Here is a 24,067-nt window from a genome sequence, read left to right on the forward strand (position 1 = left end):
CGGGTTGACTATTATTGGCTTACAGGATTAAGGCATATCTAGACCTCCATGTCTGCTTTGCGAAGCTGCCTTGTTTTGCCAGAGGAATCAGTTCCACCCAAGAAGGAGAACACGTTTACCTCCACTCCATTCCCGCATCCCACCCTGCACTCTCAGTGAGGCGAATAAGCACAAGAATCTGGTATTGATCCTACCAAAAAGGAATCCATTCAGAGGACGAGGGAGTGAACTTGGTTCATCTGTAATAGGATGTGTTTGTTGGAACCACAGCACCACCACTTGGATTTATCTAACCCCCTTCATACATGGTAGCGTCTCAGAGCGCTGCGGTCAGAGAGGCTTCAGTAGGAACCTGGGAGATGGATCCCTGATGCTTAAGGAACTTTTGCGTGTAAGAAAAAAAGCACGTAGGAAGAATATATATGTTTCGATACATCACGAGAGCAAGTATTCCTGTCGTCGTGAAATGTGTGTCAATTACGGGTCTGAAATGCTGTGCACTGTCCAGCGCCTGGGGACGTCCTCCCGACATGAAAGGCGCTATGCAAATGTAATGTTGTTGTTGGCTTCATGCTCACCGCTGTAATCATCACTGGTTTTGTCAAAGTTAATCAAGCACAATCGCCAGCCAAATACTGGAACAGGCGCACTATTTTTTTATGAATTTGCAAGCGTCAAAGTTTGTTTAGCAATTTGCGACACTGCGCACTTTCTCTGTGTTAAATGATTGTAGCCGTGATTTAAAAAGCATCGTGCATCCATCGGTATCTGTAGAAATCGCAAACTCAGAAACCTAAAGCTTCAGAAAGGATGCAGGCTTTTCTTTGATTGTGTCCTATTCTGCAGAGGGAAAAAATCAACCAACTTTTTAAAAGTATTTACTCACAGTCATGCACTTTTGCATTCTTTCTGTAACTGTAATCGGTGTCTGGGCCTCCTTCATTGTAAAGACTTAAATAAAGTTTCACGAATATGAGGCAGGTTTGTCTGTCTTCTCTTGTGTGCCTTCTTGTCATATACATTTAGGCCAGGCTTGTCTGAGTTCAGCTTACGTACGGTGCCAGAGCAAGTGATGTGGCTGTCATCAACTGCTTTTTCACTCATTTGTCATCCTCTCTGGATGGTACGTGATGGAAATCTTCAGGCTAGCCCGACCGTCCTTGGAAGATATTTTCATCCTGTCCCGTGTGATGTTATCTTCACAACCTTATAAAACGTACACACACATTTATACTCACGTGCACATGTCCACACGTGCATTTATATACACACACACACACACACAGTTTAACATTTCATCGAAAGCCACGCTCTCTCTCTCTCTCTCTCTCTCTCTCTGTCTCTTCCCCCCTCCCCCTGCACTGCAGCATTATAGTGGGATCACCCTAATAATGCTTGTATGCAGTATAGTGCGACGCCGCCCGGCGTGGAGGGTCCTGTATAAATGCAAGTTGTTTTGGCGCCTTTCGCATCGGGGATGTCCCAAAGCGCTTCACGGGACACACTCCTCCAACCCCTTTGCCCTCATCCTCCAGAACTCCACCCGCCTCGCCCCCTCCCTTACCTCCGCGTCAAAGCCCGTCTTCAAGACCTTCCTCCTCAACTGTGTCGTCGGTCAACACACACCCCCCCCCCCCCACCACCCCCCCCGCCGCCGCCGCCCTTGCCCTCCAGTCCTCTATATTCCAGTCCCCAGCGCGGGTGCAAATACTTCACTGTCCAGCAGCTCGGGATGCCCTCCCGGCGTGAGAGGGGTTGTTTGCTGTTGAAGCGCTCTGGGACGCCGTCCGGCGTGGAGGGCGCCGAATAATTCCGAGTTGCTGTTGAAAAGGTGACGAGCTGAAACTTGGGCTGTTGCAAAGTGCCCGGAGACCACCCTCTTGACGGGGCACTGAATCAAACGCAAGATCCTGTGAAGCGCTTAGAAACGTCTCAACGACGTGACAAGGGGCTATATCAGATGCGAGGATTATAATAATAATAATAATAATAATCCTTGCATTTGATATAGCGCTTTTCACGTCGGGAGGACGTCCCAAAGCGCTTCACAGAACACACTGTAAAGTGAATTGACTGTATATTTGTGGGCGAACGCGGCAGCCAATTGCGCACAGCAGTGTCCCACAAACAGTCGTAGATTGAAAATGACCAATTTATTATTGTTTTTGGTTTTGGAGGATTATTATTAGGCTCTGTGTGGAGTAAGGAAACTTGCCCAAGGTTTCACCCTCTGCCTGGAATTGAACTCAGGTCTCTCACTTGCAAAGCGAGTGCTCTAACCACTGAGCTACAGGACTCCGAATAATTATTATTATTATTACCCCCCCCCCACCCCACCACCACCACCCAACTGAATCAAAGGATTATTAATGTCGTGAAGGTGGGGGGATTTGAACCTACAACCTTGTGCCCCTGTGCATTTACCTCCCGAGCCACAGGGGGCGCCTCCCAACCAAGGCGGGGCGGGGCGGGGGGGGCAGACAGCGTGTGATTGACGTTTGCGGGAGGGGCGGGACATTGCTGCTGCGCCCTCGTCGATAGGTGGAGCGGGCCGTCACTCACGCTGTGAGCATCGCGTCAGCCAGGGGCGGGTCGCGCTGCTCTTCCTTCCCGGTGCTGATAGGCGGAGCGCGCCGTCACTCAGGCCGAGCGCGGCCGGCGGTTGGTGGGTTTCCGGGAGAGCGGGGCGGGGCGTGGCGGGTCGGGGCGGCGCGCGCGCGGGGGCCAGGACGGCGCGGGAGCGGGAGGAGAGGGACAGGACAGGACAGCGGAGCCGAGCGCGAGGCGCCATGGAATCCTCTCACGGTTTTAAATGTAGCCGAGTATAACGGTAGCGTTGGTTGCCTTTGATCCCGGTGCCGAGGGAGAGAGAGAGAGAGAGGGGGAGAGGGAGGGAAAGACAAGCGCCAGGTGTCCCCCGCACCCCCTCACACACACACACACCCCACCCCACCCCCCGCTTCTCGCCTAAACCAGCAGCCGGGCCTCCAGCCCGCATCGCCCGCCCGGGGCCTTCCTCGGGGGCTGGGGAGGACGACAAGGCCTCGCCTTTAGGCCTCGGCTCCCCCCAGCCCTCCCCCAGCCCCCCCCCCAGCCCCAGCCCTCCCCTCAGCCGCTGCTCGGCTGAGCTCAGCCTCAAAACTTTACGGCGGCCCTCGGGTCTCACCGCCGGTTTTTATTTTTATTTTCTTTTTTTTTACCTCTGCGCCTCCTCCGGGGTTGTGTGTGTTTTTTTTCTGTCTCCGGCGGCGGTCGCGGTGCGGGTGGAGAGGTTTAAACAGAAGTATATATGTATATCTATCTATATCTATATAAGGTGCCGTGTTGGCACGGCGCACGGTTAGGCTTTTTTCGGTTGTATTTGTTTTATTTTTATTTGTTGTGAACGAGGGGTTTATACATATATATATATGTATGTAATATCTCAATAATCTAATAATAATCCTTATCTTATATAGTTATGTGTATATACTGTATGCGCGCGCGCGTGTGTGTGTGTGTGTGTGAAAAATAAATATAAATATATATATATATATATATATTTGGGCCTGAAGTTGAGTGGAAATAAATAAAATAAAATAAAATGTGTGGAAGGCTTCCCACCCCTTCTCTTCCCTTCTCCTGCAGCTGTGTGTGGCCCTTATACACAAGGGGCCAAGGTGTGCGTTTCGGTTAAATAACCTGCCCCCCCCCCCCCCCCACACCACCTCCCTTTCCTTTTCCCCTTTTCCTTTAGTTATTATACACCTGACGCCTCTCTCTAAAAGAGGAAGAATGTTCCCCCTTCCCACCAAATGCACAGTCACTCCACCGCGCAGCGTGTTCACACCGTGAGGCGCCTCGAAGCGTCTCGGAGACGTGATAAGGCGCTACATCAGATGCCAGGATTATTATTATTATTATTATTACCCCCTCCCCAACTTGAAAGAATTGTAAATCCCCCCAAAAAACCTTCGAATGTCCAGCTACAATAAATGTATTGTTTACACTCAGAAAATATTGAAGGTGTGTGTGTGTGTGTGTATAATAATAATAATACTTTCCTTCACGTGTGAGTTAGCTGCAAGTGAATCTTGCTTTTCCCTTTTGCTTTCAAAAGAGGCTATGAGACCGCAAAGCGCTGCTTTCATACGGTTTGCTGGAGTTTAGCTAACTTTGCAACCCAAGTGAGTGAAACGCATAGGTCTGTATGGAATGCGTCATGAACGATGTGAATGAACTGGTGAGATATGAATGATACCTTAGTGTGTGTGTGTGTGTGTGTGGTTTTTTTTGAAAAAAAGAAAAAGCCCGGAATGAGTGGACAGTTGGAAAAAAATTATTGTGAAGGTCGCATTCGGTGTTCTGAACTGCTAAATTATTTTGCTGTATTTGTGATGATCACAACCTGTTACCACAATGTTGGTTCAAGTGATTTATTTACGTACTAGAAAATGGTTGTGACTGCAAATGGCCTGAAGCGATTTTGAGTTATATAATAACCAGTCAACTGACTTGGATGGTTTTGACAAGTTAATGTTACTTACGCCAATTATTTTAACCTACCTTTTTTTTAAAAAAAAAATTCCTTTAAAGTGCGACTCAAATGATTGTGTGCTGGGCTGAGAGCTGTAATTCTGGTCCTGTTTAGTGTGCTTTAAGGCGCCGGTATACTCCTGTTCAGATAAAGTGAGCTGTATGTTTACTAATCCGGTGTTACAGGCCCTCAGAAACTATTTCATCAAGTTAAATTCTAAATCCGAGCTACCCCAAATGTTGTCGCTTCTGTTTTTAGTTGATATTTTATCCAAACTGATGAGACCCTTCGGGAGCCCCAAGGTTGAAACAGTTGATTGCTTTTTTTTATTCTTTTTACAGTGGTGAACATCAGAAAATGGTGTCAAGAGCTCAAGATGATGAACGCTATCTGATCGTGGACGTTGATTAAGCTGAATGCATTGTGATTTCCAATAATTGAGACAGTGATTCTAAAAGCTGTCTACATTAATGAAAAGAGCAATGTAGTCAGCTTAACTGAATCATCTGTATATTTTGATTAGGACCCTATCATCCGACCTATTCTCTTGGACTGGTGAATTCTTCAGGGCTTCTTTAGTTGGGTATTGGAGTAAGCTTGTATTTGTCTAGGATTCTTTGCGGTTTAGTGTGTTAGTGTTTGTGAAAGATGGAGCCGTTTGGAAGTTCGCCACCTCTCCCCAAAGAGCCAGCATTACCACTGAGTGTGGAGACCCAGCCCAGTCCCCCACCGCTACCCCCACACTTGCCGCCTCCACCACCTCCCCTGCAAACGTCCAGTGAGGCCGAGGTTATGGACGTTGGCTGCGGTGGTGATGGACTGTCAGACAGCCCCGCTGGGGACTCTATCACTTGCAGCCAAGACCAGGGATCCACTGTCTTTAACAAGCGGTTGGCAGCATTATCAGGGAGCTGCCCACACAACCCAAGAACGGCACGTCACGCACCTCTTGTTCCGAAATTTGCACCCGATATTAAGTTGCTTAAAGATGTGAAAGTCAGTATTGTCTTTACCGACAGCATTAAAAGTAAAGACAGGCAGGTAGTTTATACTGGGGTCAAGTCTGGGCAGAAAGCCGCCGAGTTAAGGAATAGCATGAACGGAGAATTGCATGAGGCTCCTTTTGAGAACAGTAGAGCAGTGGGATCAGTTAGCACTGGTAGTAAGAGTATCGACAAACGAGACATTGAAGAAAATCAAGAGAAAAAAGTGGAGTTTGCTGTTCTTGACGAGCTCGAAGACTTTACAGAAAACTTCGAGACGGATGATGTAGAGGGAACGGGTTTCAAATCTGAAATGATCATTCAGCCGGACCACGTGGACGAGGAAGCCATGAGTTATTCCTTCGAGGTATGTGAGCAGGGTTCAAAATACTCACATGCACACGTGTTTGCATGTGGATTTGTCTTTTGTGTGTGTGTGTATACTGTCACCACCCCCTTCCCTCTCCCCACCGGCTCAGTGTCAGGCTCCGCCACTGTTAAGCGCTCCGGGATGCTACCCCATGTGAAGGGCACTATATAACTGCAAGTTGTTGGTGTTATTATTTTGAACCCTGCGTGTTTTGTCATTTCTGACCAGCGTATTTGTAGGTTTTTTTTCAAGAATAGAAACGTTAAGGTGGTTTATTCTCAAAGGTTTAATGGCTTCCCATTTATGTTTCTATCCACAGTGTGGGATATACTACCTGGTATAAAGGCATTGAAATAGTTAGCAAGCAGCAGTTTGGTGGGGGGGTGGAAGCAGTTTGCGTTGTAGTAAACAATGGCAGATTTTATTCTACATAAGATGTTCTTCCGTCCCTGCTCAGCTTCTATTTCTCCAGCTGTGGTCCATCTTGTCAGTAGTGTGGATGAACAGAAATGCAGACTACGCCATAGTTCTGATGCCAATCCTTGTCTATGAATTGGTTGGTCGGAGTTGTGTCCACCCATCTGTAGGTGTGTATGGATGAACCAACTCTGAAGACTGACCAGAGCATTAGATAAAGCTCACTACAGAGTTGGCATGCTGCCCAGGCTGGAGCTCTCTGATGTGTGACAACGCAAGTGTGAAAATCAATACCCATTGCATCTTCGTGGCGAGGTTTACAAGTTGTTTAATGTAAGGTCTAGTGGTAAATAACTGCAAAAAATGTGTGCTTTCTCTGTTGATGCTTATCTACAGCCCATCAAAATACATTCATTGTAACCGTTTGAAATGAAAATTCCAGACTTTTTTCCAAATGACAAAAGTGCCAATATCTTATTGAAGTCCTTGTGATGTTATTGAGTTATAAACCCAGAGATGAAATAAGACATTTCATATCCTTGTAGTTACAAGACTCTTTAAATTGTGTTCATGATATTACAGTCGCTCAGAATCAGGCTCATGTTTTTAAACATGGTTTTCGTTTATTAAAGATTGGGTAAAGTACACCTGTCAAACTATTTTTAAAATTATTTTATAGTGTTAAGATTCTATCCATATATAGATTGCAGATGTAAGCATAACTCACATTGTTTAAGCTGTGAGGTGGGTAACTGAGTGAAAGAACACACACAGTGCTGTCAAACATAGTGAATTGACTCAGTGTGACATTCTGTGACAATCTCAGCTTTCAGTTAATCGACAAAACTGATGCCATCATGATTTATAGATCGGCAGCTTCAGTTCATAGAATCTTACAGCACAGAAGGAGGACATTTGGACCATCGTGCCTGTGCCAGCTCTTTGAAAGAGCTACCAACTAGTCCCACTCTCCCACTCTTAACCCACAGCCCTGCAAATGTTCATTTTCAAGTCCATATGCAATTCTAGCCCCGTCTAGATCCCCTCGCAGTGTTATTGTGGGTCGGCCTCCAACACTGTGTTTTACAGGATGACTTTGACAATGACGTGGATGCGCTTTTGGAGGCGGTGCTCCCTCCTCCCAGGAAGAAGAAACGTGTTGAAGAGGAGGTGACCGGTGAAAGCGACCACCAGTCTGACGAGGAGACCAGCGTACAGCCCATGATGACCAAAATCAAAACCGTGCTCAAAAGTCAGTCACTGTTCAGACCTGCGATCTGTCTGAATTCTGTTTCTTTACTTGTGATTGCTTAGCGCTCCTGGTGTTGGTGGTTTAACAACAAGTGACTTTTACACGTCGGGAGGACGTCCCAAGGTGCTGGAGGGTCAGGGATTTGACTCGAGCTGGGATCAGTAAGGGTGGAGGGCGGGGAGGGTGGTGGTAGGAGGGCGACTGAAGGCGCGATCGAGCTTAAAGGTGCGAGATTGTTGCAATGAGGAGTAACAGTGACTGGCAGTGCAGCCTGCCCGAAACGTGCCGCTTTGTTCCTTTATTTTATTCTGCCCACTCTTCTTGAAGGTATTTTCGACCCTTTTTATCCCCATCGATATCCCCGGTTGAGACTTCTCTTTGGTATGAGGCGCTCTCTCTCCTGCGTGAAGGTGCGATATTAATACAAGTTGTTATTTTTGGGTTTCCCTTATTCAGTTGGGTTTTCTTAATTGTGGCAGATCGCGGCCGTCCTCCAACGGAACCCCTGCCCGATGGTTGGATCATGACATTCCATAACTCTGGAATTCCAGTCTACCTGCACAGAGAGACCAGGGTGGTCACCTGGTCACGCCCTTATTTCCTAGGAACCGGAAGCATCAGGGTATGGGTTCAGTTACATATTATACACAGCACAATGTTTTACCTGCAGCAGCAATCAATTTCCCCCACACCCTTCATATTTCTCTTTCAAATCAAATCTTTCAAACGTTCTATCAAATGCCGTTGCAAGGATTGCCAATAAGTAGCTTCTAAAGTTTGTTGTCGCCAGTCCCGTGCTGGTGCTTCAGTGTCAAGTAGCATTGGCACCCTTATGTTACCTCTTTTCCCTTCTTTCTCTGTCTCCCCACCCCTTCCCTTGACTCTTGTGACTGAGAAAGGGTCCAGAATATTTTACCAGAAGAAAGATGTTATTTTGTACAGAAACACGACCCGCCACTGAGCAGCATTCCCTGTCTACATTACATGAAAATGAGAGACCACGAGGAGAAGGAGAATAACCCGGCGGCCAGTAATGGTGAGGTAACCAAAGTGACCACAAATGGAAAACTGTCCCCAGAAAAGCCCGAGGCGAAAGCTACAGAAACAAGCGAGGAGCCAGGTTGCAAAGCTACTGAGCCCAACATGGTTGGTAACCCAGTGCTTCAAGGCAGCTCGGGTACCATCAGCGCCAAATCTTCAGAGGAACAAGTGGTCTCGATGGCAGTCTTTTGTCCGGGTGCCCTTGGCCAGGTGAAGGCTAAAGTGGAAGTATGCAAAGAGGAATCTATAGGTAAGATCATTAACAGGTTTGCTCTCATTCTCTCTGCGTTTTATTTCCTCTCGGGTTTCATTTGCCAGGCAAGCAGGCAACTTGCGCCCTGAAGTCTTTTGTAGAAGGATTTTGTGTACAACCCAGAAGTCTGGGAGTGGTGAAAACTCCCACTTTAGCTCGCTCACTCTGTCTGCAAGTGCTTGGCCTTGGTTCTGTGTCTTGCCATTCATTATATTAGCTGCTGCGTTTCACGCAGAAAATATACAGTCAATTCACTTTGCAATGTATCCTGTGAAGCACTTTGGAACATCTTAACAACGTATTAAGGTGCTATATCAAATAGAAGGATTATTATTACTATTACTAGCCTGTTCACTTCTTATCAGCATACAATAAATTAAAGCGATTTTGCTCAATTTTTCAGATATCGAAGATTTCAAGAAATACCTGGAGAAGCGCTTTGATTTTGAACAAGTGACTGTGAAGAAGTTCAGGACCTGGGCCGAGCGGCGTCAGTTTAATCGGGAGATGAAACGGAAGCAGGCGGAAGCTGAGCGGCCCATCTTACCCGCCAATCAGAAGCTGATCACCCTTTCTGTCCAGGATGCACCAACGAAAAAAGGTATCGGCAGTGTTTTAATTTCTCCACAGTTTAGCTATGACTTCACTTCATGGATCAAGTAACCCCAAAAATGTGGTCGCTCGCTTCACCACTGTTTGTGGGACACTGCTGTGCGCAATTGGTTGCCGCGTTTCGCCCACAAAATATACAGTCAATTCGCTTTGTGGATATTCAGTGAAGCATTTTGAGACATCTCAACAACGTGTTAAGGTACTGTATCAAATACAAGTATTATTTTGCAGGGTGGAGTATTAGTTCACCTTTCACAAAAAGATTTGTGTTCCATGTCCATTTGAGTAAATGGTGGTTGTCAAAGAATCTCCTGACATTCGTCAAAATGAGAAGGGAGTTTCTCCGGGTCTCCTGGCCTACAATCCCTCCAGATATTTTTGTCATTTACCATGGGTCCACATTTGCCTACAAAAACAGGCACAGTAACATTTGACACATTTGCCTACAAAACGGTCATAAACACTTCGCAGTGCCCTTTCAAATCTTCTTGACATAATTTGTGCTGTAAAATGCAAGTTCTTTCTTTCCTGTGGAACAATTTGTGATTGGATTTTAATGCTGTATGTTGGAGGTGAAAATGTCTTGGTGGCAGTTCTAGTAATTTTATAAATACCATTGGGGAACTGGGCACTTTTGTTCTCCTATTTAAAGGTCTGGCTTTTATTTGACAGTGTACTGAATCGATGAAGTTTTTATTAAACTGCTGTAGATAGCAGTATAACCTTAGAAGCTATTTGTTTATAGTGTAGTTTAAACCTAGCTATTGAGGCTATTTTCCTGGGGATAACCGCAAATTGATCAGAAGTCATTGGGACCTTGTTTTAAAGAAACCAACTTCAAGTTTGGCGACATCAAATTTCTGCTGACAGCTCAGTGAGAGAACCAGAGGGAAGACAGTCTGTCCTTCAGTGAAGCTCAATGTACCTGAGTTATGCTTGGTTGAAAGACCATGCAAGTGCTTTTTGGGGTTGGGGGAGAATAAGATTAAAATAAAATTAGTGGAGTCTTGTAGCATAGTGGTTTGAGCACTCGCCTCGCAAGCGAGAGGACCTAGGTTTGACTCCTGGTCATGGCGAAACCTTAGGCAATTTTCCTTACTCCACAATAAATAATAATAAATAATAATTTGCTCACTCAATGCACGACTGTCAATTCACTTTTAGAGTGTATCCTGTGAAGCTTTTTGAGACATCTTGAAGATGTGATAAGGCGCCTGTATCAAATGCAAGGATTATTATTATTAATATGCTTTTTATGTTTGATTACTGTAGTTTGTAATTGAATCTGGTCACATTGATAATGTAAATTTACTGTGCTACTCAGAACTTACGAATTAGTTGATGATTCTTTCATTATTGTAATCCTTGATCCTTCTTTAAGTGTAAATCCTCTGCACTGGAAAGGAATCTCCAGGGGACTGACTGTCAGCGGGGAAAACAACGCATTGTTTAAATAAGATTTCATTTTAATTTAGTGTTCAGCTTAACGTTCCTATTAGAAACAGTAATTGGATTTTAGACTCGCAAGCACAGTCTTTTTAAAACTCTCTGCAAAGTATTGCTTTAATCTAGAATCTATTGAGATTTTCTTTAAAAGACCCACTGATTGTGAAGTGGATGCATAAACTGCCAATGTTGAGACCTGTAATCAGTGTCACTGAGCACTGCTGATCCCTTCCAAATTCAATTACAGAAATGAACAGAAGAGCACAGGAGTCTGAGCCAAATGAGAACTGTGCCTTCAACACCACAATATGCCAATATAAATAGCCAACAGAAAGAAGATAGTTAGTCATCAGCTGGGTTTGGGGCCAGTGGAATGTTAGCTTCTATCCCCGTCCAAATGTTAGGTAACGTTTTCTTCTTGGGAGGAAACACGGAGAGAGAAATGGTGGGAAACAGGCCAGCAGCTTATTCCTGCGTCCCCAAACAATTCCTCTTTCAAAGCAGCAAGCAGCTGAGAGCTGTTGTTTGAGAGTGACTCAAATCAGCCTGTTAATTCCTTTCCTTTTCGGAACGTACTGGCTCGGCTTACACTCAGTGTGCGAATGATCACATTGGCTGCTGTTTGGGTGACGTCGATGGCCCTTCCAGATCCCTTGCCTTTCCCTCCGGAGAGTTTGTGCAAATTGTCGCGTGCTATAATTCCAGAGAGATACAAAGAGGGAATAAATAAAGGTCTGAGTTTTAAAAAAAACAAAATAGTGTTTGGCTCAAAGGCCAAATGCAGAATACTGAGGTTTGCAATGATGATGCTTTGTGTTTTCTACCCATTGCCTGTGGTTTGTGCAGGCGACTAGCAATAATTCACAGTGTGAGTGTAAGAGTGTAAGCTTTCAAGAGTTGTTACAGAATATGTACAGAATGACCTTAACTGATCAGTTGGGAATTGAAGTTCATTAAAAAGACAAACTAACAATGAACCTTTAGAAATTAGAGAAGAAATAGCATTTTTACTGTTTTTATACGTTTTATTAATCATCATTACTGGATGAGCCATTTTAATGGAAATTTAATAGGATGGGTTGAAGCCATTTATCAATTGTGTGATTTGTTTCACAATATAATTGATTAATGTACCCTTAATCTTGGTGTTGTATTGCAGTTAATAAAATGTTAATATCTTGAGAACAAGTTGCAAAAAGGTCCCAAACCACTCATGCCAGACATTTTCTGATTTCACGTGTTTTCGTTTTGTATTTAGAATTTGTCATTAATCCAAATGGAAAATCAGAAGTTTGCATACTGCACGAATATATGCAACGGGTCCTAAAGGTTCGCCCTGTTTACAATTTTTTTGAATGTGGTAAGTGTATTTTTTTAATGAGCGTAAGAATATTCAAATATTCTCCACCTTTAACGGGGAGAGGAGGTAACCATGACTGCTGTGTTCTCAAAGACTGATTTAATTATCAGCCTCCCCAGTGTGACTTGTTTGCAAAGTAGCCTAATTGGTCCTTTTGGTGCAAGTCCTTGACTGTCCAGCACCTTGAGACGTCCTCCTGACATGAAAGGCATTGTGTAAATGTAAGTTGTTGTTGTTGGCGTGATAGACCCTTTGCGGTCTTCTTTTCAGCGTCCAACTGCTGTCTTCAACTCATGTGAAGGGGGAGTTTTGCTGTAGAGCCAACATCATTTAAACAACATTTAACGTGTCTTGCCTATTTTAAAGAAAACAACTGCTTTGGTTAATGGAATGTTTAAATGGTGCTGATTTTCTAGTATTTTGGGATGTCAGTGTGGCTCAGTTGGAATTGCTCCTCCCTCACTTCTGGGTTAGAAGGATGTGAGCTCAAAGCCCAATATTGGGTCTTGAGATTAATAGTCTAGACTAGACTCTAGTGAAATGTCCAGTGAGTGCTGAGTTATCAGAGGTGCGTTCATCGACTTTTGGGATAGAGAAAAGATCTTTTTTTGTGCCTATTTTAGAATTCCTTAGAATATTTGTGGAGTCCTGTAGCTCAGTGGTTAGAGCATTCGCCTCTCAAGCGAGAGACCTGGGTTTGATTCCCAGCGTGGTGAAACCTTGGGCAAATTTCTTTACTCCACACGCCTCATAATAATTCCTCAAGAAAAAAATAATGAATTGGTCGCTTCAATCCACGACTGTTTGTGGGGACGCTGCTGTGTGCAATTGGCTGCCGCGTTTCACCCACAAATATACAGTCAACTCACTTTACAGTGTATTCTGTGAAACGCTTTGGGACGTCCTGCCGACGTGAAAAGCGCTATATCAAATGCAAGGATTATTATTATTATTCTGTGAAGCGCTTTGAGACATAAGACGTGAAAAGCGCTATATCAAATGCAAGGATTGTTATTATCAGCACAACTTTGCAGAATGGAATCAAATACATTGTTTTAAGTAACTTTTTTGTAAGATTTTACCACAATCTCTTTATTTCTAGAGAGTTTCTCCCTGTGTCCTGGTCAACAATTTAAAAAATTGGCCATTCGCTTTATGGCTGTTTGACACATTGCTGTACTCATAATTAGCTGTTGGGTTTGCCTACAAATGGTCACAGCACTTTGTGGTAAACTTTGAAGTGTTTTGAGACATTCAGTGTCCAATATCGAAGTGTGATGGTTGTTATAAATATGCCTAAACTCTTTGTTTTCTTACATTTTACACAATTTGTTTTAGAAATTGTAATCTGAAGATATCCCCAAAGAGCAGAATTGCTGAAACATTCTTCATCACAAGCCTTAACAAAATAGTTGTCTTAGTTTTATGCTTTTTAGATTCTACAAAGTGTTATTTATTTTGGTTGATGTTTTCTTTCATGCAGACGTGAATTTTTTATCACCCACAAAATACACAGTCAATCCTCTTTACAGTGTATTCTGTGAAACGCTTTGAGATGTCTCGAAGACGTGATAAGACGCTTTATCAAATGCAAGGATTATTATTTTTATTTCAGAAAATCCCAGTGAGCCTTTCGGTGCCTCAGTCGTTATTGACGGAGTGACATACGGTACAGGAACCGCCAGCAGCAAAAAACTTGCCAAGAATAAAGCTGGTATTTACTGCTCTTTATTTTAACTTAAATTTGTGTTGCGTCTCCATTAACTACACACAAACTTTGCTCTTTCATAATGAGATGATCTTGTTATCTAAATGGTTACAATGTGGAAGATTGTAGTTGCTTTCAAGGCACGACTCAAGGCTCTCCTTTTCAGCCGTGTCTTCAGCCGCTCTCTGCTTCTCTACCCTCCCTCATCCCAACCCTGACCCCTCCCTCCCACGCTTGAGTCCTGATCCCTGAGTGTTCAGCGCTTTGGGACGTCCTCTCCCCGAAAGCTGCTTTACAAATGTAATTTTGTTATTGCATTGTTGACACAACCCCAGTGTAAAATTTCAGTTAAAATATGTAATGTCTGTTTTCTCAGCTCGTGCCACTCTGGAAATCCTCATTCCTGACTTTGTCAAACAAACCTCTGATGAGAAGCCCAAAGACACTGATGAACTAGAGGTGAGTGGTGATGGTGTTACATTTGTTCCTCTCTTTCTTGTTCTTGCGCTTTGCCCTTTTTATGTGTGTTTCTCTCATGTGAAGCATTAAGTGTGGTTTGTCCTGATAACACCTGTAGATTGCTTTCCTTGGTTTAGGAACCTGGTGATGGACACTGGGGGGTGGAGAGGAAATCTTTCTCTCCTACTGCTTGATAAAAGGGCAAGCAGTTTCTGTAGTTTTTTGTATACTTCAGTGAGATTGTTTATTATTTAGGTTATATCAGTCTTAATCTCAAATAACTGATTTTTAGTAAAAGTAGTCTTCATCATCTTCTACTCCCATCACTCCTGAGATGAAAGAAGGAGCAGATTTTCACAAGTTGCGTACAATATAGTACTAATATTATTAATATTGCACGCAGTGCTGGGGGTCTGTATAGACCAAATTCAATGCCGCAAATGATGTTTGATTTTTATCTTCTCGAGTGATGTCTTGCAACTTGTGAATAAAAAGTAAGAATCTGTTAACACACACTGTCAAGTGCTGCTTTTCAAGGCTGTAAAGTCTGGAGTAATTGCTGTCGTCATTCATGGTTCTCTCTGTATTGTATTTAGAAACTCCATCAGCTTTAGGTAAATTGAACTACCTAGTCCGAGGGAGTAATCTTGTTATAAAGGCACGCAAGAGTTTCAGTAAATCCCTTGATTAGCGGGTGAATGCTGTTTGATGTGTTTTATTGGGAGTGTTTGAAGTTTTCCTTTGTAGTTAGTCAGGTCTCTTGTCTCCATCTGCCTGATTATGTGCCACCACCGTTCAGCACTCTTCTGAAATGTCAACACCTGAAGAATAGCAAATGTTGTTTTGGAAATGCTGGGCATGTTTTGGGTTGTTTTTCAGGATGTGTAAAGAGCTTGAGTGCGAAGGGGGTGAATTGGGAGGGCTGTGGAGCGTGGCCACGTGTGGCACAAGAGTCTGGGTACATCGTAGAGTCCTGTAGTGTAGTGGTTAGAGCAATCACCTCGCGAGCGAGAGAACCTGGGTTCGATTCCTGTGAGGGCCAGTTTTCTTACTCCTCAAGCCTCTGTTTACCTAGTAGTAAGCAGAAACCTGGTTGTTTGTCGATTGGTGGATTGCTTTCCGGAGGTAATAATCCCTTCAATAAATAAATAAATAAGGATAATTTGGTCACTCAATCCACAAATGTCTGTGGGACACTGCTGTGCACAGTTGGCTGCTGTGTTTCACTCACAAAATATACAGTGCATAACTTATGGAAGTGTTATAACTAATTGCCAATTACTTTTATTTAAAAGGGAAAATCTTTACATCAGACAGAACACTGCAGGTATAAATCCTATCATTTTCGGTTCCTGTTCGCCCGCTCTGCTGCCGTTGATAGGGAAGAACTGGGTATGTCCGGGAGTGTTTACTTTCCTGAGGTTCAGCACATCGACTGGCTTGGGAGCAGATGCAAAGCTGCCTGAACCTGGAGGAACAGCACCAGTCTGTGAACTGCTTTGAGTAGGTAGATCGGACCCCTGGAACAATCGGTTTTGAATCGACTCCCAGGCCTGTCCGCAGTGTTGGCCATCAGTTGAAACTAATGGAGCTTATGTTCATCGACCGGGGTCTTCCTCTCAACCTGCTGTGATTCGAGTAGCCTGAAGTGGGACAAAAGCCAGAACAGTAATTTACTAGGTCTCAGTAAATCAAGGAATTTCAAAATAACATAATTTCTGATACAGTTGGTGGTGGTGTGGGAGGGAAAAGAGAAAGTACTGTGATCTAGGACTCCTGTGACCCCCCCCCCCGCCAACAGGCGCACACTATTCCCTTGTCATTTAACTTTGCTAATAGGAAACTGGGACATTAATGGACTGCCATAGTAACAGAGTAGCTTTGAATGATTTAATAAGTAACCCAGATCTTTTAATGTTTGTTAAGCTGAGGTGATGTTGATACCAAGTATATACAGTGAAACGCTGATAACTCATCGACCCCAAATAGATCGAATGATTACCTATCAGAGGTGACTAGTTAACCACGCCACAGTATCAGAAAGTACTTTGCATAGTCAGGATATTGAGGGAGTGACTACTTATCCCAGGAGCCAGTTATCAGAATTTCACTGTAATGCACAAACAACGAGGCTGGTTGTTTTGCATATAGAGAGGTTTGACAGCAGCATTACCATTGAGATGCCTTTATTTAATTTATGTCAGACCCTCTGAAGGAAGGCAGTGCTGCTGTCTGTGAGGCACAAATGCCAGTTATTGCAACTTACTTTACAATTTCAGAAAATTATTCTCATTAGCACATTTGTGTTCTAAAGCAAATCAAGTGCTCGTATGCAGCATTGCATAATTCATATGACTGCCTTGGAGCACGACAGAGTGGGCAAACCTTTGCCAGTCACACCCTTGTTTTCTTCACTGACGTAGACGTGAATTGCTCCCATATTCTGTTTTAAAATGTGTCCTATATTCCCGTTGCTTTGCTGTCTTCGGTTCAGAGATGGTGAAGTGACGGTGCAACAGGGCGAGTGCTTGTGTTGCTGTCGAGCAGGAAATGCATTAGTTGTTGTATGTAAAAAGGTCTGTCTTGTTTGGTTGACATTCGTACAAATGAAGTGATAAAACCATTAGAGGGCAAATGTCAGTAAAGGTTCTGCTATGCAAATAGTTGTCAAAAAGTGCTGTTTGTTCCATAGTGGTGCTGAATGCTTTGATAATTACAGCCCTGCAGTGTATTGTGTATTGGTGGGTGTTTAATTCTGGTCTCTTTGTCTCGCATTTGTTTTGCTCGATAGACATGAATCGCCAATGCCATCTGGTGGTCACATCACCAAACGTATTGATTGCTGTGTTTCTGCTCAGTTGTAATTCGCTGCATTTGTTGTTTCAAAAGGCGAGCGATTATCAGAAAAAAACTTGTGATTTAGTTTTCTGCATTGCTGATGGCCCTCTTTTGTGTTTTAGTACTTCAACCACATCAGTATTGAGGACTCGCGGGTATATGAATTGACCAATAAGGCTGGACTGTTGTCACCGTATCAAATTCTCCATGAGTGCCTTAAAAGGTAAGTCCATAGGATCGCCTGCTGGCTGGAAGCAGCTTTATGACTTCAGCTGTTTAGGACTTTAGGAACAGGAGGAGGCCATTCAGCCCGTCGAGCCTGTTCCAACATTCTATTAGTTCATGGCTGATCTGTACCTCAACTCCAATTATCCACCATTGCCCCATATCATTTGATCCCCTGACCTGACAAACATCTACCCACAATCAGACTTGAAAATGTGAATGGATCCAGCCATAATCCACAGCCTTTTGGGGGAGAGAGAGAGTTCCAGATTTCCACCAGCCTTTGCAACCCAAAAAAAATTTGGACTCTAATTTTAAGATGATGCCCCCTTGTTCTGGATTCCCCCACACTCCAGAGGAAATAGTTTCTCTGTCACTACCTACTTTATATGTGTAGAACGCGACATTCTAATTGGAAATTTGGAACAACTTAAAATCCTGTGTACTGTATTACTGGCTTTCATTTGAGTTCTGTTGGAGGAGATGTTGGATACAGTTTATATTCTTTTGTGAGGTCCATGTTATTAAATCGAAAGTCTGTTACCGTGACGGTTAATGCTGGATTGACTTTGTTTTCAGAAACCATGGAATGGGTGACACCACCATCAAGTTTGAGGTCATTCCTGGTAAAAACCAGAAAAGCGAATACGTCATGACCTGTGGCAAACACACAGTCAGAGGCTGGTGTAAGTTTTCCTTTGTCTTGTCAATGTGTGAAACATGTCAATTATTCTCTATATTGTCTTCAAATTGTTGAACTTTTGTAGTTCATGTCGTCCTTCAGACCTTCCTCTTCGACCATGTAGGGTTACATCCCCCCTCCCCTTGGCTCGGCGTCGTGCTCGCCACTGTCTGGAACCCTACTAAGCGTGAGGGGCGCTGTTTAAGTGCAAGTTGTTGTTATTAATGAATGCTGTAATCACTCAGCTGTAACCTTCTAACTCTCTTAAGTTACAACATCTTCAAAAATTAATATAAACAGAGGGTGAGGCGAAGCGGAAGAGCATATTGAAAGTAAGTCAGCTTTAAATGACTGGTAATATCCCAGTGATTCTGAAGGTATTTGTTTCCTATTGTGTCGATCATTGCCAAGCAGAGGGTAATCAATCAATAGCATGAACACTGCTGCAAGATACTGCGGGAAACCAGAGCAGCATTGCAGGGAGTGATAGACTCATCCTGGTTTTCAGCAAAATCATTGTGGGAAGTTGTTGTAATAATGCCATCTCTCTGAGGGGCAATTGTCATACAAATGGGAAGTGTTCCTGACGCCTTGCTTTTATTTGATGTACGGCATTGTGCTCTGCCACTGTCGAACGCTCTGGGGCGCTATCCTGCCTGAGGGGCGCTGTGTAAATGCAAATAGTTGTTATTTATTTATGTTTTTGGCCGGTGACCTGGAAGAATTGACATACGAGGGGAAATCTATACCTCTCATGATAATATAGTTTTACTCCAATTATAAAAGATAATTGTCCTGGAATTTAGACTGTGGTTTTAGCAGCATATTCATTGTTCTTCAAAAGCAATTAGAGGCTGAATCCTACCATAACAAGTTAATCTGTAAATGGTACCCAGGCGCAATCGTTGCTTTACTTTCCCTTTTACTTGCTGTTGGGGAACGTTTATTCTAATTGCCTTTCCTTCTGTCAGTTACATATAACATTTCTGTGGTGGATTGTGGCAGTGTAACAGCTAAAGTCTCGTGAGTTACAGTTCCCAATCTATTGGTCCCTTTTGAGTATTTGTGGATTACTGTATTTGTACAGCATTAGAATCTAATTTTGCTTTCATGGTCACAGACCAATGTGTACATTTGTCGTTCAAAATATACAGTCAATCCACTCATAATAATAATCGTTGGATTTGATATAGCGCCTTATCACGTCTTCGCGACATAAGGTGCTATATAATGCAAGGATTATTAATATTAATCTGCCTATCTGGAAAAGAAAGGGGTAACATGTCAGCACTTTTAAAACACTGTCGTACAAAATACATTAATTTTTCAGGTAAGAACAAACGAGTGGGGAAGCAGCTGGCATCACAGAAAATCCTACAGTTATTACATCCTCATGTGAAGAACTGGGGGTCACTTCTACGCATGTATGGCAGGGAAAGCAATAAACTGGTCAAACAGGTAAACTAACATGGGGAGCTGGTCATGTTTCTGAGGAAGCTTGCTCACACATGCTGTCTGTGGTTGATGTAAAGCTTGGAGTTGTGGGAATGAGGCCATCTTTTTGAGGGGAATAACTCCTCCTTCACCCCACACTCACATGGACCAATTTTTAAAAAACTAAAATATTAAAAAATGAAAATATTCACTCAATCCACGACCGTTTGTGGGACGCTGCTGTGCGCAATTGGCTGCCACATTTCGCCCACAAATATACAGTCAATTCACTTTATAGTATATCCTGTGAAGCGCTTTGAGACGTCTTGAAGAGACGTGATAAAGACCGATATCAAATGCAAGGATTATTAATTATTACAGCAGGATTACTATTGCAACACCACTTCAATCAATAGGGTTAAACCCGGGTTCCCCATCAGTGGATGAGAAAACCAGAGCTTGGTAAATTCTGCACAGCTCTTTCTCTTTCACTTCCCACCCCCACCCCCCCAAAATGCATCAGACTTTTGCATGTCTTTCTCCTTTCTCTTTCAAATGTGTGTATTTTACTTTTTTAAACACTGTGCAGGAAATGTCTGATAAAAGTGTGATTGAGCTACAGCAGTTTGCCAAAAAGAACAAGCCGAACCTGCACATTCTGAACAAGCTGAGAGACGAGATGAAGAAACTGGCGCGGGACAGGGTAAGGCTGCGAAGGTTTCGTCCACAAAATATACCATCGATTCACTTCACAGTATATTCTGTGAAGCGCTTTGAGACGTCTCAACGACGTGACAAGGTGCTATATAAAATGCAAGGATTATTCTATTATTAGTTTAATAGTTAAACTATAATATTGACCTGTGTACACCAGCCAACACAGACCAAAATGTAACAAATTTTGCCCACAACATATACAGTCCATCAAAGTGCTTTGAGATGTCTCAACATCGTGATAAGGCGCTGCATCACATGCAATTATTATTATTAAATTTCCATTTCTGTTGTGATGTTAGTTTTTTTTATATACATCTTGTAGATTTAGATTCTTAATATGATATTTTCCTTTAACTTACTCTTTTTTTTAAAAGGAGGAAACTCGCAAGAAGCCGAAGATGACGATCATGGAATCGGCCCAGCCGGGCAGCGAACCTCTCTGTACTGTTGACGTGTAAAAGCACTGCAAACCGGGAGAGCAATAATGTACTGGAGAAACTCCATCTCAACTATTATCTTTACCTTCTCACTGAGAAAGAACATGTTACGCTGCAAAATGCAAACACTTTTTAACCCACCATCCTTACCCTCCAGACACACACAAACACACATTCACACACAGGCAGACACACACGCACAGCCTCCTCCAATTACTCTTGATTATGCATTAGTGTTTTGCATTACAACAATAATGGGCAATACTATTGAACTCCAAACTTTACCTCCAACGGGAAATGATATATTTTAAAGAATTAAGGCTGAAGGTAGATTGAGAATTCTTATGGATGTTCTGCCCCCTCCTCCTAGACCTGTGTGCAAATTTTAAATGGATCTATCAATTCAACTTCAAAGTAGATTTAATGGGTTGATAATGATTTCTGCTCATATTTGGCCAGCTTTGGAACAGTAGTTTAGGATGTCATTGTGCACTGATCTGTGTTTCAATGAAATCCTATTGCCGTGTAAGGGCGACTTGCTGGAAGATGTTGAGTTCTACTTTTCATTGTTTACGTGTGAGATAGTGCCAGTGGGGAGTGCTTTCAATGGTCACAGTCTTTTAAGTTATTTCTTCTGAAAATGAGCATTTACTTTTGTGTACTGATTTTTAACTCAGTTTATCATGGAACTTTATCAGTAATCTCTGTTTTGATGAAGTGGTACTTTAGTTAGCCGTCAGTGGAGAAACGTGTGGTGTTTGTATTGCGGAGATCCTGTGAAGTGGGCAGGCCACATCATTTTTGAATTGAGAGCTGAGATACTGGCGTTTGACTGAACCGTTCAATTATATACGCTGGTAAACTGAATCGCTCGTAAATTGTCAAGCGAAACACTAACTATCATGGTCTCTTAATACGTGAACACACAATGGCTTTTAAATACACTGTCGTACCTGTGGTGTGACTGATTTAAGGACACTGTCAATGTGCATAATTTTTATCCGTCAGTGGACGGAAACTGTGGATCCTCTTTCGTTTTTTTTTAAAAAAAATTATGCACGCTGAGACTACAAGAATCCTGTTGAAGAGCTTGCAGTATTTGTCTTACTCTAAAGTTCTGTTGTTGTCGTCCGGCAGATAAATAGGAATATGTATTTCTTTGTGTGGCGATAGGTACAGCGTCTGGTAACCAGTGCCAAACTGACGTTCAGCTGTGGAAATGTATAGGGAGCTGGATTGTCGCCATTCTGTGTCTTTCTCTCTGGTTCTGCTTCGCAATGTTACATTCAGTGCCAGGTCATGACAGTTTGAACAGTTGCATCTTCTTTTAGTCAGTATTTTTTTTTGTTGGGGGGAGGGAGAGGTTATAGTACAGTAGGTGCTTTATTATAATAATTAAGGTTGTGTAAGTATTCATTGATTTTTATATTTTTAAATGTAGTCTGGCCCACTGTTTTTTTTAGCTGGAACAAATCATTGATGCAAATGAACAGGTTTGATTTCTGCCACTGCTAGAAGTAAAAAAAATATATAAATAAATACCAAGTTTGGTGTAAGGATATACTGCTCCTCTGCCCACTGTTAAATTATTACCAGGAACAGATATGGAGTTTATGAAATACAGTAAACTCTGGATAACATTGCTTCCAAGGGAAATGGGGCACAGCGACTAATTATCTGGAGTGGCGAGTTACGCATAGGTCCTCCTCGGCCACAAGCGGGCGCTGTGACTGCTGGATGTGCTCGCGGAGATTGGGTACAAAAGTTGCTCGGATGGATTGCAGAGGCTTCTGTTCTTTTGGAGTGCCGTGACATTAACTCCCGTCCCCATCAGTCACAGGATAGGGCGGTGCAAGGCATCTTAGATATAGGACCAGTCACCCAATCAATTTTACATTGTAATTACAATACATACAAGAATCTCTAGATTGCGACTAGTCAGTTGTTAAACAGAGTGACCAGTAAAGTGAGCCCCTTAGTAACATTTTGCTTGGGAAGAAGCCGGGATATTGGCAGCACGGCTGGCGACTGCAGTGGCAATGACCGGCTAAGCCAGGGTGGAGGAATCCAGAGTTTACTGTCGAAGCTTGAATTAGTTCCTTGTCTTACGCTTGCTTTGTGTTGGGAAGTTGCCGTCCTTATCACAACTTAGTTTTACCTCAAATATCAAACCAGGCCAACAACCTGAAGGAAACCAAGTACCATGACTCACTGCAGTGCACTCTTGGTAATGTGAACCAAAGCTTAATAATAGTGTCTTATGCAAACTGACAAACTAATACCTTTCTTTTTTTAATAAAAAAAAATGCTTGCTGCAGGCTTCTTCAGTGGCATAGAGAGGGGGAAACAAAAAAAGAGAATAAAATGCAATAACTGCTGGAACAAAAACTTATATTTAAACTGCTGTGCACTGTCATTTTGTGAATTATTTTGGGTGTGTTTTTTTTAAATGTGTTACTACTTTTCTCTGTTGAATGCAACTTTTCTTGCCTTTGCACATAAGCACAAGTGCTGCTGCGATTATTATAGAGTACAGATTTTGGTGTTGAGAATTTTAATTCTCGGCGTATTGATCAACTTAAAGAGTGTGAACGAAGCGAAAACTAGTTGTCTTACCTTAATCCTGATTCATTTTGTATGTTTAACATTGATAGTTGTGTGCGTGTGTACAATTGTAACTTGATATAGTACATTATATTCAGTGTGGGTCTCTTTCCCTCCCAAAAATTTAAACCATCAACCAATTTTGCTGCATAGAAAGAAGGTAATCATGAAGTAAGGGATTATTTGACTACCTTTTTTGATTCATTGGAAACCTCTTATTGTTCATGTGATTATGGGTTTTAGCTTTGGATTTGGGCACAGTGGATCATTTCATCTTATTTGCATCTTAGTTGCATCATTGTGTAAATGGAATTACAGTATAGGAAGGAGCAGCCAGTTTGCCTGAAATGAGCTAAATTGCTCAAATCAGTTTGTTTCAGGATTCTGATACAAAAATTCATTTAACATTCATACAACAATCCCTTCAAAAAATAAATAATCATTTGGTCACTCAATCCACGACTGTTTGTGGGACACTGCTGTGCCAATTGGCTGCCGCAATTCGCTCACAAAATATAGTCACTACACTTTACAGTTTATTCTGTGAAGCACTTTGAGAGAGGTCTCAAAGACGCGATAAGGCACTTGACTATATCAAATGCAAGGATTATTACTAATAAATGTTTGGAGAGAGATAGGCTTTAAATTCTAAATGCTTGAAAGGCAAACTTCTTGTGAAATATACCTGGCCCTCTCATCTTACCTTTGGCAAT

General features: G+C 42.8%; 2 protein-coding genes across 4 annotated transcripts in view; both read left to right on the forward strand.

Annotated features, from left to right (window-relative positions):
• tango2 (transport and golgi organization 2 homolog (Drosophila)) overlaps positions 1 to 978 on the forward strand; it is a 48,306-nt gene extending 47,328 nt beyond the window's left edge. For all 3 annotated transcript variants that reach the window (XM_007901785.2, XM_007901784.2, XM_007901786.2), the window contains one exon: positions 26 to 978. The gene's annotated coding sequence lies outside the window, so the exon portion shown is untranslated. The remainder of the gene's footprint in view (positions 1 to 25) is intronic.
• Positions 979 to 2,726: 1,748 nt separating this feature from the next.
• dgcr8 (DGCR8 microprocessor complex subunit) lies at positions 2,727 to 22,120 on the forward strand. Its single transcript, XM_007901783.2, has 14 exons — positions 2,727 to 2,830; positions 4,858 to 5,866; positions 7,376 to 7,538; positions 8,018 to 8,160; positions 8,481 to 8,829; positions 9,236 to 9,433; positions 12,149 to 12,250; positions 13,866 to 13,964; positions 14,335 to 14,417; positions 17,378 to 17,478; positions 18,060 to 18,166; positions 19,493 to 19,620; positions 20,186 to 20,299; positions 20,688 to 22,120. The coding sequence occupies exons 2-14, from the start codon at positions 5,165 to 5,167 to the stop codon at positions 20,769 to 20,771; spliced, it is 2,373 nt and encodes a 790-aa protein (XP_007899974.2). The 5' UTR covers positions 2,727 to 2,830; positions 4,858 to 5,164; the 3' UTR covers positions 20,772 to 22,120.
• Positions 22,121 to 24,067: the final 1,947 nt, after the last annotated feature.

The sequence above is a fragment of the Callorhinchus milii genome, unplaced genomic scaffold, assembly GCF_018977255.1.
Source record: "Callorhinchus milii isolate IMCB2004 unplaced genomic scaffold, IMCB_Cmil_1.0 Scaffold8, whole genome shotgun sequence".
Classification (NCBI taxonomy): Eukaryota; Metazoa; Chordata; class Chondrichthyes; order Chimaeriformes; family Callorhinchidae; genus Callorhinchus; species Callorhinchus milii.